Here is a 17,070-nt window from a genome sequence, read left to right as displayed (position 1 = left end):
TTCCCTGTTTAAGGACATATTCAAGTTAACAGCATCATTACCCATCAGTGGTGGATAGTGGGAATTAATTATTCTTGGAAACCCTTCTCTACTCTAGGATCATTGACTTTAGCAACTAATAATGTACCCTGTACCCTTTTTTTTAAAAAACTTATTTTTTAATGTTTTTTATTTATTTTTGAAACAGAGTTAACATGAGTGGGGGAGAGGCGACACACCCACAGAATCCAAAGGAGGCTCCAGGCTCTGAGCTGTCAGCACAGGGCCTGACATAGGGCTCAAACTCATAAACAGTGAGATCATGACCTGAGCCAAAGTCAGATGGTTAACTGACTGCGCTACCCAGGCATTGAACCTTGTACCCCTTGAAAAATCGGGCTTTGGAAAGACAGCATCAGTACCTGTCTAATTATTATACGTAGAAAATCATGTATCTTCTAGAAAGACATTTTGCTGTGAGCTGTATTTTCAGCCACATTGGCCAAGCTCTTTTTTCAACAATTACATTGTATTTTTTTCCCTTTCAGTCTAGTTGTTCCACTGTATGCACATTTAAAGTCTGTTTCCATAGTGACATCTGGTGGTGGCTTTGCAATCCTAGAGAGTATGTTTGGAATGATAAATATTTTTACTTTAATAGCTACAGATTTCCGGCTTCTTTCAAATTTTTCAGCTTATTAACAACTTTCTTGAAAATGTCTTCATTGTATTCTTGAGGTTAGAAAGCCAGTCATTTATTGCTTCTGTCATGTTTCATTAAAGCAAGGGAATGATTCCTTGTAACATTGCTGAGTAGCTTGTCTAAACTTGTCTCTGTACTCAAAATATACATCTTAGAATCAGGAAGCAGCACCCCTACCTTGTCTACTGCTTCTTGTACCATAACCTCATGATGAGAAACATGTCATTCTCCTGTTGCCTTGCTCCCTGGCATTTTGTCTCAGAGCATCGATCTCATTGTCTGGCTGGAGAAAGTTCTGGGGAAAGGCCGGGCTACCGCTTCTGTCTTTCACAGCCTGGGCTTGCGGATCAGCAAGCTGCATGCTGGAAGCGGGAAAGGAAAAATTGGAGCAGAGATGGCAGAGGAAGCAGGGGAGAAGTTGGAAGACAGGCGGAAAGCCACAGTGGAAGAGTGTGTGTGTGGGCGTACACATACGCCAAAGAAGTGCGGTACTGTTGTGATATGCATTAACGAGAAATGTCTGAACAGCTAGGGTTGAATATTTAAGATTTTGTTTGTTACCTGGAGACTCGTTTCAGGAAAACGGAATTTATAAACTAGGGCGCGAACAGTCGTTTTTGGAAGTTGGTTGGTAGAGGGTCATGGATAGAAGTAGGAGTGAGGTGGCGTTTCGAGGATGGACACAGTGGACTCACTTCCAGTGCTGGCCGGGAGGCTTAGTTGTTGTTGACTGGTGTCAAAAGTACTCAAAGTCCTCAGAGTGAAATTTTGAAGATTTCTCTTTTGTGAGCAAAGGTACTGCTGAAGTTACAGGAGAAATCCGTCTGTCCGTGCTGTCGGTGGCTACAGGAAGTACTTGGTAGAGAAGAATGACAGAGGGTACGAATATGGACACCATGACTGGAAGTTTGGATGCTGCTTGTGGTCAGACTTCCAGATAGAGGCCAAGACCCCTGTAAAAAATGATCAGTTCTAATGAGCCCCCATGACCGAGGAGGTGCCTCATTCTGGATTCTAAACTCTGTACCTGTTTAGCTTCCTTCAACTTGGGCAAATCCTTTGAACTTTCTTTAAAAACAAGAGAGTAAAAACAAGGGAGTTGAATTGCTGGATTGCTAAGGAGTGCACAGTTGATAGCTGTGATTTTGAGATCACCAAGACTAGATCTGCTACTCTCCCTGTGTTCCTTACACTGCACCCAGCCGTTACTAGACCACTGAGCTGCTCTCCCTGGATTCAAGACGGTGCTCTGTGCAGCGCTTCATGCCTATTTCAGAAGTTTCTGCCGGGGGCTGTATCTTGTGACTGAGCAGACAGATGAACAAGCAGAACATAAAATAATTTTGCATACGTATGGTCTTTTCCTACCTACTTTCTATGCTTTTAAAATAGTGCTTAGAATTACAATCAGCAGTTAGAATAGTACTTAGGCACTACAGCCTGAAATTCTGTGACCGAGCAGAATCCTTGAATCATCTCTCTTTTATTGTCGTTTGAGTGTGGGGGAGGACCCTTATTTAAGCAGTAGAAAACCTGTAGACTCTCCTCATGGCATCAGCCCCCCGTGGTTCTCAGTATCCTTGTTTCTTTGGAGCATGTGATCATTGGCAGTGCAGCCTCTGGAGAAGACCTGGGGTTCTTAAGTCCGTCTGTCGGATTGAGATCCTGCTTCCACCTCCTAACTGCTTCTTAGCCACGCTAAGCCTCGGACAAGTTCATTCTCTTTCTCATTTGTGAAGCTGAGATGAACATCATACAATTTGTTTGTGTCCTGTAAGTGATTTCATGCATGAAAAGCACCCAGTGAAGCCCTTTGTATACTTATATTGTAAACTGTATTATTGTATATAGTAAACTGACTGGAATTATTATGAATTTGAGCATTTTGGTTAGAGGGGATAACTCAGTATGCGCTCCTTCCCTTTTGGCAATCAGAAATCCACTTTATTGTTATCTCTGAGCTGTATTAAATCATTTTGTTTTTTTACAAAAATGTAATGATTAAAATACATCAAAACATGAACATCTTAGCAATCACTGTGTATGCTGTAAATTTATAGAGTTCTTGAATTCATGAAATAACACCTGAGCATCCCACTTATGCATATTTAATATTTTAATTGCTGGGGCACCTGGGTCGCTCAGTAGGATAAGCATCCAACTCTTTCTCTTGGCTCAGGACATGATCTGACTGTTCATAGGTTGGAACGCCGCACCAGAATGTGGGCTGATGGCATGGAGCCTGCTTGGGATTCTCTCTCTGCCTCTCTCTGCTCCTCCTCCTCTTGTGCAGGCATGCATGCACATGCACGCTTTCTCTTTTTCTCTCTCTCAATTAAAAAAAAAATTTTACTGTTGACTATACTTTTGTCATACTAACCCTAAGACTGATGGCATTTTGTTGGCAGTGACTTCAGAGATTCACAGTGTTTGAACCCCAGCTCAGCCATTTACTTTACTATGACCCTGGGAAAGTTCCTCATCTCTTAATCTTAGTTTTGCATCTGTGGCATGGGGCTAAGAACACCACAAACGTAGTCAGGTTCGATATAAAGACTAATGTAGTGCATGTAAGACAGCACAGTACCTGGCGTACAGTAAACAGTGAACAAATTTGTGTCTGTAGTTATCATTGTTATTAAATGCCTACAGATCACATTTAGAGGGGCCCAATTTTACAAAGTGGATAGCAGTGTGAATTATTGAGTATTAGAACCAGAAAGAGGTAAATTACAAGTACCATGTACCTGTCATCTTGAAATTTGCTGATACTTTACCTGTCAAATGAATTGTTATATTTTCATGGCAGAATACAGGAGGAACATATGTACACTCATTTGTTAATATTTAGTCCTAGCTGAGAAAACATGTTATTCCCTGACTTCCTCTGCATTCCTTGATGAAAAAGAGAAACTGGAAAAGATTATTTTCCCTTGGTCATTAAGGGCGCTCTTCTTTCAGACTAAAAACAGGTAGAATTTTACTAATTTAGTGGACAGATTGAGTAAGCATAGACTGTGTTGGGACCACACATGGAAAACATGTTGAATTTCCCTGACAGTTGTCTCTGTTGCACAGGAGGACCACTTATCTCTTTCTCTCTCTTTTTCAGTTAATGTTTGTTTCCTTTTGAGGGTGACTAGGTGAGAGAGGGGCAGAGAGAGAGGGAGACAGAGAATCTGAAGCAGGCTCCCAGGCTCTGAGCTGTCAGCACAGAGCCTGATGTGGGGCTCAAACTCATGGACTACAAGATCATGACCTGAGCGAAAGTTGGGTGCTCAACGGACTGAGCCACCCAGGCACCCCTAGCTCCTTTTCATTTGAGAGTTGTGAGGCTTTGTTCATTATTTTTAGGAGTATTAGAGATCCATTTTGAGGGTTTGCTAAGAATTAATGAAACAATTGTAAATAATTATAATGCTTTCTGAATAGTGTTACTCATTTCATGATCATCTCTTTCACATTTTAACATTTGGTTAAATTCGGTATTTATAACTCGTAAACCTTTTGGGAAGTGTTAGATACGATTATCTGACATTCACGATAAATCAGTTTTTCTGATATTATTTCAAATAAGTAAAGATTTAAATTTATGCAATGATAAAGTAAGAAATACAGATTTGTGTTTGGTTGAGATAAATACTTTCATTTCTGAGTACAGATCAGATTGACTTTTGTTATTTTTCTCATAGTATTTTGCATGAAATGGGAAACTTTAGTAATTCTAGAGTTGTAGGATTTCCAGAGTCCGTCCTGGAACCACAGTGTTAAAACCTTAAAAATAGCATTAGTTCAGAATGATACTAATGCACAAGAAAAACCTGCAAGGTTGTATTTGGGGAACGCCAAAGGAATAAAATGGTGGGATTTTCCTAAAAGAAATGGACGTTTCCACTTTATCATCGTCCTGAGAAATGGTTAATCCTGGGAGTAAGTAAGGTTTCAACTGGTTTCAACAGCTGGGCCAAAGCGTTATAGGCACTTTAACCCTCTTGTTTGTAATTACAGAACTCCTCTTTCACTAGCTGACTTAGTAAGAAACGTGTTCTAGTTTGGATCCCACTTGAGGGACTTTGTGCCAACTTCAGTTAAGGCATCTATTCATTTTTGTTCGTTCATTTGATAAATAATTACTGGCCCGTGGGGAGGGTGCAGGGTGTGCTGCCATTTAAGAAGGTTGTGGCCTCTGCCTTGTGTACCTTCTTATAGCAGGAGAATTTCTGTTTTTAGCACCCTGGTCATCTTGCCACTTGCCTCAGGGGAGTAAAAGAAACTAAAGGGTTTCTTTCAGTGCGCAGGAGACTTGAGCAAACCCTAATTCGGGATTTTGAAATACTGTACCTTGTTTTGTTGGCCACTGTAATGGGCAAGGGTTCCAAACTGAGACGTTGGAGAAGCTAGTACTGCTGCAGCCTCCTCCTCTCAACAGCAGTGGTCAGACGAATGCAGCCTGGGAAGCAGGGGGTGCTAGACTCTGGGGACCCTGAACTGGGCCACAGCTTTTTGATTTTGTCTCTGGGAACCTCTAGGCAAATCAGCAAGTCTCAACTGGTCATAAATTTCATCTTTGGAAACAGAGTATTGAGCCATTAGATGATCTCCCAGTGCCCACCTCACTGGGTGGTTTGGACACTTAACTGGTAACAGTGTTTGTAAAGTGTTCCACCTAGTGACCGATGCCTACTACTGATTAGTGGCAAACACTTTCACAGCCTATACTGTTTGCCAAGCGCTGTTCTAATTGTTAACCTGTGTATTAGTTCATTTAATTATTTCCATTTTTTAGGAAGGAACAGAGGCACAGAGAGGTTAGACACCTTGCCCGGGGTCCTGCAGCTCTGGTAACACATAAGCCTTGCTAAGTGAGAGTTGTTGGTGAGGTTGACACTCTGTCAAAGTGGCAGTTTGTTGTTGTTGACATGTCATCTTCTTTCTCTATAGGTGTCATAGAGACCTCAGATGGACTTGACCGGGAGTCCACCTCCCATTACTGGCTAACAGTCTACGCAGCCGATCGGGGTGTCGTGCCCCTCTCATCATTTATAGAGATCTACATAGAGGTTGAGGATGTCAATGACAATGCACCACAGACATCGGAGCCTGTTTATTACCCAGAAATCATAGAAAATTCTCCCAAGGATGTGTCTGTGGTCCAAGTAGAGGCATTTGATCCAGATTCTAGCTCTAATGACAAGCTGACGTACAAAATTACAAGTGGAAATCCACAAGGATTTTTTTCAATACATCCGAAAACAGGTATGTGTTAATGGTATGATGTGAAAGGTTCATGCTTACACTTCTTGATATGGGGAAATTAAAAATTTTCTTAATTTACCACTTTTCTTTATTTTGGTAAGTTGTTCCCTTTTTGAGTTATTCAAAATAAGGTTTTATTTCCTGATGAATATTTGAGTCCAAATATTGTGGGGGATTTTTGTTTTTTTCCTCCCCCTTTGAAATTGCTTTTATAAAGCTATTTTATGACTTCCCATTAGTAGAATTTCACTTTCAGGTTAAAAAACAAAGAGTGTTTCAGCATTAGCTCCTAAATTATTGATAATATCCTAAACTTCCTGCAAGTTGTGCTGCTGCCAAGTATTCCCATTTTCTGAACTCTGCTTTTTATGAAGAATTATCAGAGGAATTTGTTTTACAATTTAGTATTTTTCTGTGTGGTTTTAGAATTTTTTCATAGAGCAGTGCTGTGTCTCTATAGGCAGTAGGGAATCAAGATTAAACACTTTTCACATTGGGAGCAGTTACTCTCCTGAACTGATAGATAACGTTTCCTTTCTGTTTTCTCAGTGTCTGACCCCCTGCTTGCTCCTCAACTCCAAAATCCTTATCAACTTTTAGTCTTTGTTCTTTACAAATATGATAGCGCCTTTACTTTTTTCTAGTTTTTGCTTCCGTTTTGCATTATTTCACACAAAAAAGAGCTTCCACATAGCTATCGTTTGTGTTGCACTCTTGGATTTCTTGATCACCATTAAAACAGAATCACCATATGAATTCAGAGGACAGTTGATTTGTAGGAAACAAAACTTCTTAGCAAACAGATCACTGGCCTTTGAACTCAGGGACATTTGAGTTGATATGCTACTTTAGGGCATAATCTGATTAACAGAACATTCTGAAGGGGGAGATTGGCTGGAATGTACGTATGTACCTCCCTCCTCTTCTTTGCTAATTTTGTCTTTCTTAGTTTACGGGAGTTGGCTTGTTCAGTCCCTGGGTTGTCTATTTGATACATTAAGGAAGTATAATAAACACAAATCAAAATGAAGGAGGTATTCTCTGCTTCCTTACCTGTCTTTGCTATCCCTTTTTTTGTACCATTCTTATTTCATGATGTTGTTTGTTAAACGAAAGCAGTTCTTTTTTTTTAATTTTTAAAAAATGTTCTTATTATTTATTTCTGAGAGGGAAAGAGACAGAGACAGAGTGCAAGTGGGTAAAGGGCAGAGAGAGGGAGACACAAAATCCGAAGAAGGCTCCAGGCTCTGAGCTGTCAGCACAGAGCCTGACACAGGGCTTGAGCCCACAAACTGTGAGATCATGACCTGAGCCAAAGTCAGATGCTTCACTGAATGAGCCACCCTGGCGCCCCAAAAGAAAGCCGTTCTTTAGGTGGAAAGAAGCGTGAGGTCAGCCTCTGTGTACCAGAAGGACTGTACAGAGATAGCAGCTAGATCAGTGTGTATGTTTCGTCTCTTAAAAAGCATGTTAAAAATGTTGAATGTTTTTAGGACTTTTATCATTCATAGAGTCTATCTTAATTGTTGAATATTAAACTTAAGTATAAGATTTATCTTGAATGTATGAGAATTAGTTTTGCTTGGATTAATTATGGTCTAGCTCTTTGGCTGAATTTTGTTGTGTCTCTGATAGAGAGTAAGAGTGAGGTCTGGGCACTTAACAAAGCTAGTAATTGACTATTAAGAATGATTGAGCTGACAGAGCATAACATCCATTCACGATAAAACCCTTCTGCAAATTAGATCTAGAGGGAACATCCCTCAACATAATAAAGGCCTTGTTTGAAAAACCCACAACTAATATCATCCTTAATGGTGAAAAACTGAGAGCTTTTCCCCTAAGGTCAGGTGTAAGACAAGGACGTCCACTTTCATCACTTTTATTCAACATAGTACTGGAATTCCTGCCCTCAGCAATCAGACAACTAAAAGAAATCCAAATTAGGAAGAAGTAAAGCTCTCCTCTCCTTATTTGCAGATATGACATAATGCTATATATAGAAAACCTAAAGACTCCACCAAAAAGCTGCTAGAACTGATAAATGAATTCAGTAAAGTCACAGGATACAAAATCCATGTACTGAAATCTGTTGAATTTATATACACCAATAATGAAGCTGCAGAAAAAGAAAGTAAGGAAACAATCCCATTTACAATTGCACCCAAAATAATAAGATACCTAGGGATAAATCTAACCAAAGAGGTGAAATACCTGTACTCTGCAAACTATAAAATGCTCATGAAGGAAACTGAAGATGACATAATGAAATGGAAAGACATTCCATGCTCATGAATTAGAACAAATCGTGTTAAAATGTCTATGCTACCCAAAGCAGTCTACACATTTAATGGAACCCCTGTCAAAATACCAAGAACGTTTTTCACAGAACTAGAACAAACAATCCTTTTAAAATTTGTATGGAACCACAAAAGACCCCAAATAGCCAAAGCAGTCTTGAAAAAGAAAAACAAAATTGGAGGCACCACCATTCCAGACTTCAAGTTACATTACAAAACTTTAGTAATCAAAGTAGTATTGTTTTGACAGTACAACAGTAACCATATAGGTGAATGGAACAGAATAGAAAACCTAGAAATAAAATCGGAACTCTATAGTCAATCTTCAACAAGGCAGGAAAGAATATCACTTACTTCTACCATACACAAAAATCATTTCAAAATGAGTTAAAGATTTAAATGTGAGACCAGAAACCATAAAAATCCTAGAAGAGAACACAGACAGTAACCTCTTTAACATGGACTATAGCAATTCCTTTCTGAATATGTCTCCTGCAGCAAGGAAAACAAAAGCAAAAATAAACTATTGGGACTATATAAAAATAAAAATGTTCTGCACGGCAAAGGAAACAGTCAATGAAACTAAAAGGCAACCTACAGAATGGGTGACTTTATTTGCAATGACTGATCTGATAAAGGGCTAGTATCCAAAATACATACAGAACTGGTACAACTCAGTACCCCCAAAACAAAATAATCCAGTTAACAAAAGGAGAAGACATGAATAGACATTTCTCCAAAGAAGACCTCTAGATGGCCAATAGACATATGAAGAAATGCTCATCATTCATCATTAGGGAAATGTAAGTGAGAAGTACAGTGAGGTAGCACCTTACCCCTGTCAGAATGACTAGAATCAATAGCACAAGAAACAAAAAGTGTTGGCAAGGATGTGGAGAAAAAAGGAAACTTCTTGCATTGTTGTTTGGAATATAAACTGGCTCAGCCACTGTGGAAAATAGTATGGAGGTTCCTCAGAAAGTTAAAAATACAACCACCTGATGATCCAGCAATTGCACTACTGGGTATTTACCCCCAAAATACAAAAAAAACCCAAAAAAACAAAAACAAACACTAATTCACTAAAAATACAAGAACACTAGGTATACATGCACCCCTGTTTTTATTGCAACATTATTTACAATAGCCAGATTCTGGAAGGTGCCTAGTTGCTCACTGAGAGATGAATGGATGAAGAAATGGTATATACACACACACGAGAATATTATTCAGCTGTGATAAAGAACAAAACTTGCCGTTTGTGACAACATGGATGGAGCTAGAGAGTATCGTGATAATCAAAGTAAGTCAGACAAAGGCAAATACCGTATGATCTCACTCATGTGGAATTTAAGTAACAAAATGAGCAAAGGAAAAAGAGACAAACCAAAAAATAGACTCTTAACTATAGAGATCAAACTGATGGCTACCAGAGGAGAGGTGTGTGCAGAGTAGGTGAAGTGGGTAATGGGGATTAAAGAGTACATTTGTCACAATGAAAAAAAAATAAAGACCAAAGAATAAGTAAATTAAAAAAGAATAACTAGCCATATACAAATTTAATCATAGAAGAGAGAAATGGGATCTCAGTTATTTTTTGGAAGCATCAGGGCGTAGGGTGCAGGGCCCTGAGCCTATGGAAAAGGGCTGGTATTAAGAGATTATACAAGAACATGAAGACTGGATTCAGCATCTCTAAATTATTCCTAGAAGGCTTGTTTTAGCAATATACTTCTTTTACTGCACAAGTAGTAACCCAGTTTAGCTTCATTTTTATGAAATATAATGGAAGAGAACTAAGCTAAAAAATTAGGAGGCACTATAAAAATACAGAAGAAGAAAGATGAGCAGTTTATAAACATTTCCTCAGAAGATCTCCTAGTCAAGAAACTTTGTGTGGTAGCAGGGAGTTCACAGATCTTGGGAGACAGAGATATCTAAAAGTTAAAGCCTTGTGATAATTCAGGCATAGAACTCCCCCGATTTTAAAATTGTTTGCGAACTAAACTTGAAAATGTTTTCATTTTTCCTATGTCTCCTCTCCCTCTCCTAGATTAGGGCAAGTCCTTTATGAGGAGACGTGCCCACAGGCAAGCAGTGAACGTCCTTTAGACTCTCTGAGCCCGCACTGCAGGTCTGGGCAGAAAGTGTAGTTAAGGAGAAAGAAGAAGGAAACTTAAAGAAATGATGTGGGTCAGAGCTGCTGTGGGCGGCCTTGAAACCTCCATTATCTCTGGGGGCCTCTGAAAGGAAGAGACCTCTGCCTGGTTCTATGTCTTGCCAAAATGTGGTTAGTGTGGCTTTGCCGCTTCCTCTTAACATGTCTGTGTTCTGACGGCTCTTAGGAGGGGATGTCTGCATAGACGACTTGGTGGTGCTGGGAGTCTGAGTCCCCTCTGGGAGTCCCACCTGGCTCCCGAACCCCTGGGTGGGAAACACGCGTGTCCTTCCGGGACAGCAGAAGAAAATCTGTAAGGATTTCAAAGAGCTTTTACTTTTTTATGAATTGAAGACAGAATAGTGGGGAATAACTGTAGTCGGTACCCAAGAGTGTTTTGTTGTGAAGTATATTACAATCTGTATGGTTAGTAAAGAACTCTGACCACTTCATGAGTCACATAAAGTCTCTGAAGATCAAGAAGTAACCGTATTTTAACTTGGGCATTATTAAAGATTAAAGACAGCCATACAGAGCTTGAATCCAGATGATTCTGTTCCCCCAGCTCAGCAGAAAATTTGAGTATGGTCCTCAGGGCCCAAACTGCAATGCTTCAAAGTATACATCTTGCTCAAAACTTTGAAAGCAGACCTATTTTTAATGGGTAGGTCGGTATTATTGGAGGCCAGATTGTGAAAGCTGATGAAAGAGTCTACTCGAAGAAAGTTCTCCTGATTTACTGACCATAACAACACCTGGAGACCCTAAATCATGTTCCTTAATAATTAATGGCTGAGTGAGGAAATCACTGGGCTGGAAATCAAGAGATCTGGGCAGTAGTGAGGTGTTTTGTTGTTGTTGTTTGTTTTTTACCTCTAGGGTCGTGGGGAAAACTGGCTTCCTGGTCCTTTCTTGTCTTGTGATTAGTGTGATTTTTGCACGCCTGTTAAAGGATGTCCACCTGTGCAGAGCACTCAGTCATTTATGGGAGACATGCCACCATCTCTACCACTTGCATGTGCTGCATTTGCTCTGTTAACTGTGCATAAGATAATCAAGATTTTAGTGAATTGATGAAGGGTAAACACATTTGACGGAATAAAATGAATCTACTTGCTCCTTAGTGGTGAAGGTAAATTTAGGACTCTGGTGATTATCAAAACGTCCGGCAGACTAGAGAATGCCCCAGTTCACTGCCATTCAGTCATTCGTTGTCACATCAGGTGTTTACTGAGCCTCTCCTCTGTATACAGCGCAGTAAGAGATGCTTTGAACATTGATGATCTGCATGAGTGCAGCGGCAAGGAGAGCCCTGTGGGAACAGGGTGGCGTTGCCATGGGTTCGGATAAACACCCCCGGGAGGTGAGAGATGCCTGATGTGGTGGGTGTAGTTGGGAGGAGGAGGCCCCTTGGGCAAGTCACAGGGCTGATTTTGAAAGTCGTGAAAATGGACGGTCGCAGAAGAGGTAAGGGATGTTCGTCATGTTGGGGGACAGTTGGTGACTTGATGCGTATTAGCGGCCAGGAGATCAAGTTAGATGAGTGTGTGGGGGAATGACTACACTTGATGGGAAACCTTTGCTCCCAGAATAAGGGTTAAAAGATCCTATTTATGTTATTTTTATAAATAATGACCTATTTTCAAGAATGTACATGGAATTCTTTGAACATTTTGTAGAAGTAAAGGTCTGGTGACCTCGCTATGTCATTTTGGAGAGGAGGGAACCCTGGCTGTCGTGTTTGTTTCTCCCTCTGTAGGATGACAATTTTTTTTTTTTTTTTTTTTTTGAAAACCAAAAATCCTTCCAAGGACTGGAATTGATCATCTGAATTTGGGGCTCTAAATGGCAGGTTTGAATGAACATTTTTGAATGTTTTTATCTTCCAAAGGTTTTGTGCCTGATTGTTTGTGGCAGGAGCTGTTCCTGCCCCTCAGTTCGTTCTTTTTCAGGACGCATGAGCAGGTGAGATTTGGTCCGTTTTCTTTTTCTGCTATATGCTTGTTGACACCATGAATTTTTTTTTAATGTTTTATTTGTTTCTGAGAGAGAGAGAGAGAGTCAGCATGAGCAGGAGAGGGTCAGAGAGAGAGGGAGACACAGAATCTGAAACAGGCTCCAGGCTCTGAGCTGTCGGCACAGAGCCTGATGCGGGACTCGAACCCACGAAGCGTGACATCATGACCTGAGCTCAAGTTGGATGCTAACCGACTGAGTCACCCAGGCGCCCTGACACCATGAAATTTTTAACTTTTTTTGTTTGTTTATGTCCAATATTCGGGTAAACCTGTTTGTTTGTTTTTTTCCTCCCAGCCATTCCCCACCTCTCTCTGGCAACTATCAGTTCTCTGTAATTAAAAGTCTTTGTTAAGTTTGCTTCTCTTAACATAAATCCTACAGTTGCTGAAGTGGGAGAGAGAAAACGAGCACAGAAGGTTAGATTATCTGAGCCTTGACAGCCCAGCTCCCGCAGACAGATGCGTCACGGCTCTGTCGATGGCCCGTCAAGGACAGAGAGGAACGGGAGCCCCAAACAATAGAGACCAGTGTGCACTTCACAGGTTTCATTATTTCCAGACTGAAACCACCCTAGCAAAGCATCTTTTTATTTAACATTATCAGTTTAACTTCTGGGGAGTGATGTGCTATTTTTATAATTGGCAATAATTTTAAAGTGTTACTTTCATCCATGGGCATGTTATTTAGAAAAGACCATAGTTTTATCCTCTTATCTATATATTTGGTATTTTTAAGCTTTGGATGCAAACAGATACTGCTCTTTATTTTTAAAAAGCTATTGATGTATAACTGACCTTGCGTGAATTGCTCATAGTTAAAGTCAACAGTTTGAGAAGATTTGACTTAGCGATAGAACTGTGAAACCATTGCCACACTCAAGCAGTAAACAGGACCTTCCAGAATATTCCCGAGGGCTCTTTGTATCCCCACCGCACCCAGCCTCTCTGCCCGCTCCAGGCAGCCGCTCATCTGCGCAGCCGCTCATCTGCTTTTGGTCGCTGTGTATTCATTTGCATTTCCTAAAATTTAATGTAAATAGACTGCTAGAGTAGCTACTCTTTTCTTGGTAAAGCTTCTTGTAGTTAGCATGTTTACTTTGAGATTCATGCATGTTGTAGTGAGTACCAAAAGTATATTCCTTTTGTTTGTTTGTTTTTTGTTTTGAGAGAGAACGTGTATGGGCAGAGAGAAGGGGGAAAGAGAATCTTAAGCAGGCTCCCCAGTGGCAGCACGGAGCCTGACCTGGGGCTCAGTCTCAAGAACCAAGCAATCATAACCTGAGCTGAAACCAAGAGTTAGATATTTAGCCAGCTGAGCCACACAGAGGCCCCCAAAGTATATCCTTTTTATTGCTGAATAGTCTTTGCATAGGTAACTACAGCGTATCCAGCCACCTGTCCATGGGCATCTGTGTTCTTGTTCTGTTCGGCTGTTACAAATAAAGCTACTATGAACATTTGAGAATAAATCTTTGTGTGGCCAAGTACTTCCACTTCTCTTTGATTTTCACCTAGGGGTGAAAACTCTCTAGAAATGGTCTTGAGGCCGTAAGCTGGGCATATGTCAGTCTCGGCCCGTTGGTTTCCCATCTCAGGGGTGACTGTCTTCGCCTGATATCTGGTGTCCCATAAACTGTTATTTCATTTATTTTGTCTGTTTTGTCTGCTTGTGTCATGTTGGGGGTAAATCTGACCCCCTGGCGGGAAACAGAAGTTCTACTTTTGCTTTTTAATTAAAAAAAAAAAAAGTTTATTCAGGGACGCCTGGGTGGCTCAGTCGGTTGGGCATCCGACTTCAGCTCAGGTTAGGATCTTGCAGTCATTGGGTTCCAGCTGCACATCGGGCTCTGTGCTGACAGCTCAGAGCCTGGAGCCTGATTCAGATTCTTTGTCTCCCCATCTCTCTCTGCCTCTCCCCCTCTCTCACTGTCTCACTCTCAAAACTAAGTAAGCATTAAAAAAATTTATAAAATAAGTAAATATATACATAAATGCTTATTCAATTTAGAACTGCCATAAACACATATCCTGTTAAAGCCTCATTGACTAAGTAGAATGAGTCTTCTTAACCAATTTTGTGTGTGGCTTTAAGGAGTAAAAATGGAGTTTCTAGGTTTATCATAAACAGAAGCATCCTGGGTATGTTTCTAGAGTTGGTAGAAATACAGGTCATTGTACACTTCTGTCCACAAAATGTGTCACCGTGTTGTACCTGATGCTCAGAATGGTGATCCTCAGGTTCTGGCTGGGCCCACTAGTTATCACTATATACTGTTTAGAAAACCGGAAAGCAGGGGTGTGTGTGCGTGCATGCATGCCTCTGTGTGTATAATGTACTTCATAAATTATATTGCCTTTTATAAATAGGTAGTGTGTTCAGAGTCCAAAATGCCAAAGGCACAAAAAGATAACCCAGTAAAAAATTTTTTGTTCCTTTTCAGTTCCATAGACTATCCATTTTCTTTTTTTTTTTCTTTTCTTTTTTTAATGTTTTATCTCTGAGAGAAAGAGACAGTGTGAGCAGGGAAGGGTCAGAGAGGGAGATACAGAATCTGAAGAAAGCTCCAGGCTCTGAACTGTCAGCACAGAGCCCGACGCAGGGCTTGAACCCACAAACCATGAGATCATGACCTAAGCCGAAGTGAGATGCTTAACCGCCTGAGCCACCCAGGCGCCCCTAGACCATCCATTTTCTTACTGAATATATTAACTATGTTTTATTTTCTGTATTCTTGATGCCCAGTCTCTGACCCGGGCAGAGACTGCACCTCTCAGGACGAGCCAGCTCTAAGGCATCGCAGGGTATCCACTTTTCGTATGCACACTAGCCAGTCCAGAACCGGTACTTGGAATCACTTGCTTTATGGAGCCACAGCCCATCCACCTGCCCCAGTCACCCCAGGTTCAGGTACCAGACAACCAGCGCAGCCCTCTCCGCTCGGGAGCCCGCTGAAATAACTCCGAACAGCCAGTCTCAACCTGCTTTTGCTGCTTTGCCTGTGTGCTCTGTAGAAACCACAACAGAATTGTCTTTCCCCTTCCCGCCCCCGCTTTCTCCTTGTTCTTTCCTCCTGGCCAGCCCGGTGTGGTGTGGCATGGTGCGTCCCTTCCTCGTAGGAACTGTTAACAGTAAAAGTGGTCTCCTGACCCACTGGCCTCACCATACTTGAATAATAAAACTTAACATTTTGAAACACTTGGAGGCAAGTAGTGTTTGCAGTTTCTTTGCCTCGACAGGCAAGAAGACATATTATTTTTTTCCTCCTCTTTTTAAACAGATGCCAGTACAGTACACGTAGTGATACTCCTCTTTTTTCTTATAACAGTATTAGATACTGTGCTTTAGGAAAATGACTTTATCGTGGACTTGCCACATTATTGTAGGAATAGATGCTCATATCTGTGTCAGTTTCAGCACCCTTCTTGCCAGACCACTGATTTATGCTGTCTAGTAAATGTATTATTTTTTATATCTTCTCATTTGTTGCTGTGTATCTTCCTGTTTGGGAACAAATATACTGCAAAAGAATTTTTTATGGCTAAAAACAAATGCATCAGAAATGTTAAGTGAAAGTAGAGGCATCCTTTTTGAAAAAAATGTGTCTGTGATTTCTCTGTGTCTACATGTGCATCTTAAAAGGGTTTTAGGCTCTTTGACAGCTGTTGGATCTGTTTCCATCCACTTGGAATTTTAAATGGTTTAAAAATGATTTTGCACCTTTCAGCTGTTTTCTTAGCTTTTCCTTTATCGATTCTGTAGAGTTAAAATTTCTCCTCTTTTGGTGGCTGATCTCTTCTCATTATTGGATCTGGAGCACAGCGCACAGTTTGAATCTTGTAAACCCTGCTGGCTCTCTCTCTCTGGGCTGATTTCCATCAGGCTTTTTCATGCTTGTTACCTTTGAGAGTTGAGCTTGAAAAAGACCGCCAAAGAGAAACCAGCAAACCGTGGCTGCCCTTCTTCTGCTCCCCGTCTGTGTTGTCCTCTCGTCTTTCCTGTACCGCTCTTCCAGCCCGCCACCGTCCCTTGACCTCACTTTTAGATCAGGCCTGAACAAACCTTTCATTAGGAGTCACAGGGCCAGTGACAAGCGCAGCTTATCATGTATTACGTGCCTTGTGCTTTATATATGACACGTGACCTCACATACTTAATCTTTACAAGAAACCCTGTGAGACGGCTAGACTGCAAACCAAGACTGCTGTCTTCCCCGTCTGCCTTCTTCCCATTTTACACGACTTCAGATAATTACATGACTTCAGAGAGGTACAGGTCACCTGGGGGTCGGTGCCAGAAAGACACAGATTCCATAACTGCTGCTCCTGGAAGCATAGCCCCATGTTCACTTGGTGTCCCCTTGGGTTCGGGATGTAAATGTGGTTTGAGAGCCGGGTTTTCTGTGCCTTCTCAGTTTTTTGTATTGAGGAATTCCCATGTGACATAATGGTTATTCTTTAGGCTAATCTTCTATAATAACTCAGGCCAGGGGCAGCTGGGTGGCTCAGTTGGTTACACGACCGACTTTGGCTCACGTCATGATCTCATAGTTCATGGGTTCAAGCCCCGCATCCGGCTCTGAGCTGACAGTTCAGAGCCTGGAGCCTGCTTCAGATTCTGTTTCTCCCTCTCTCTGCCCCTCCCCCACTTGAGCATGC

The 17,070-nt window shown here is 41.1% G+C and overlaps 1 protein-coding gene across 2 annotated transcripts in view; it reads left to right on the top strand.

The window, feature by feature from the left end:
• The window catches only part of FAT1 (FAT atypical cadherin 1), a 125,969-nt gene that overhangs the window by 45,974 nt on the left and 62,925 nt on the right, over positions 1–17,070 (top strand). For both annotated transcript variants that reach the window (XM_077775054.1, XM_077775055.1), the window contains exon 3: positions 5,624–5,938. In XM_077775054.1, the coding sequence (XP_077631180.1) occupies positions 5,624–5,938 (315 nt within the window). The remainder of the gene's footprint in view (positions 1–5,623; positions 5,939–17,070) is intronic.

The sequence above is a fragment of the Crocuta crocuta genome, unplaced genomic scaffold (genome assembly GCF_008692635.1).
Source record: "Crocuta crocuta isolate KB4526 unplaced genomic scaffold, BGI_CrCroc_1.0 scaffold734, whole genome shotgun sequence".
Classification (NCBI taxonomy): domain Eukaryota; kingdom Metazoa; phylum Chordata; class Mammalia; order Carnivora; family Hyaenidae; genus Crocuta; species Crocuta crocuta.
The sequence above is the reverse complement of the archived record's forward strand: the minus strand, read 5'-3'. Positions and strand labels throughout refer to the sequence as shown.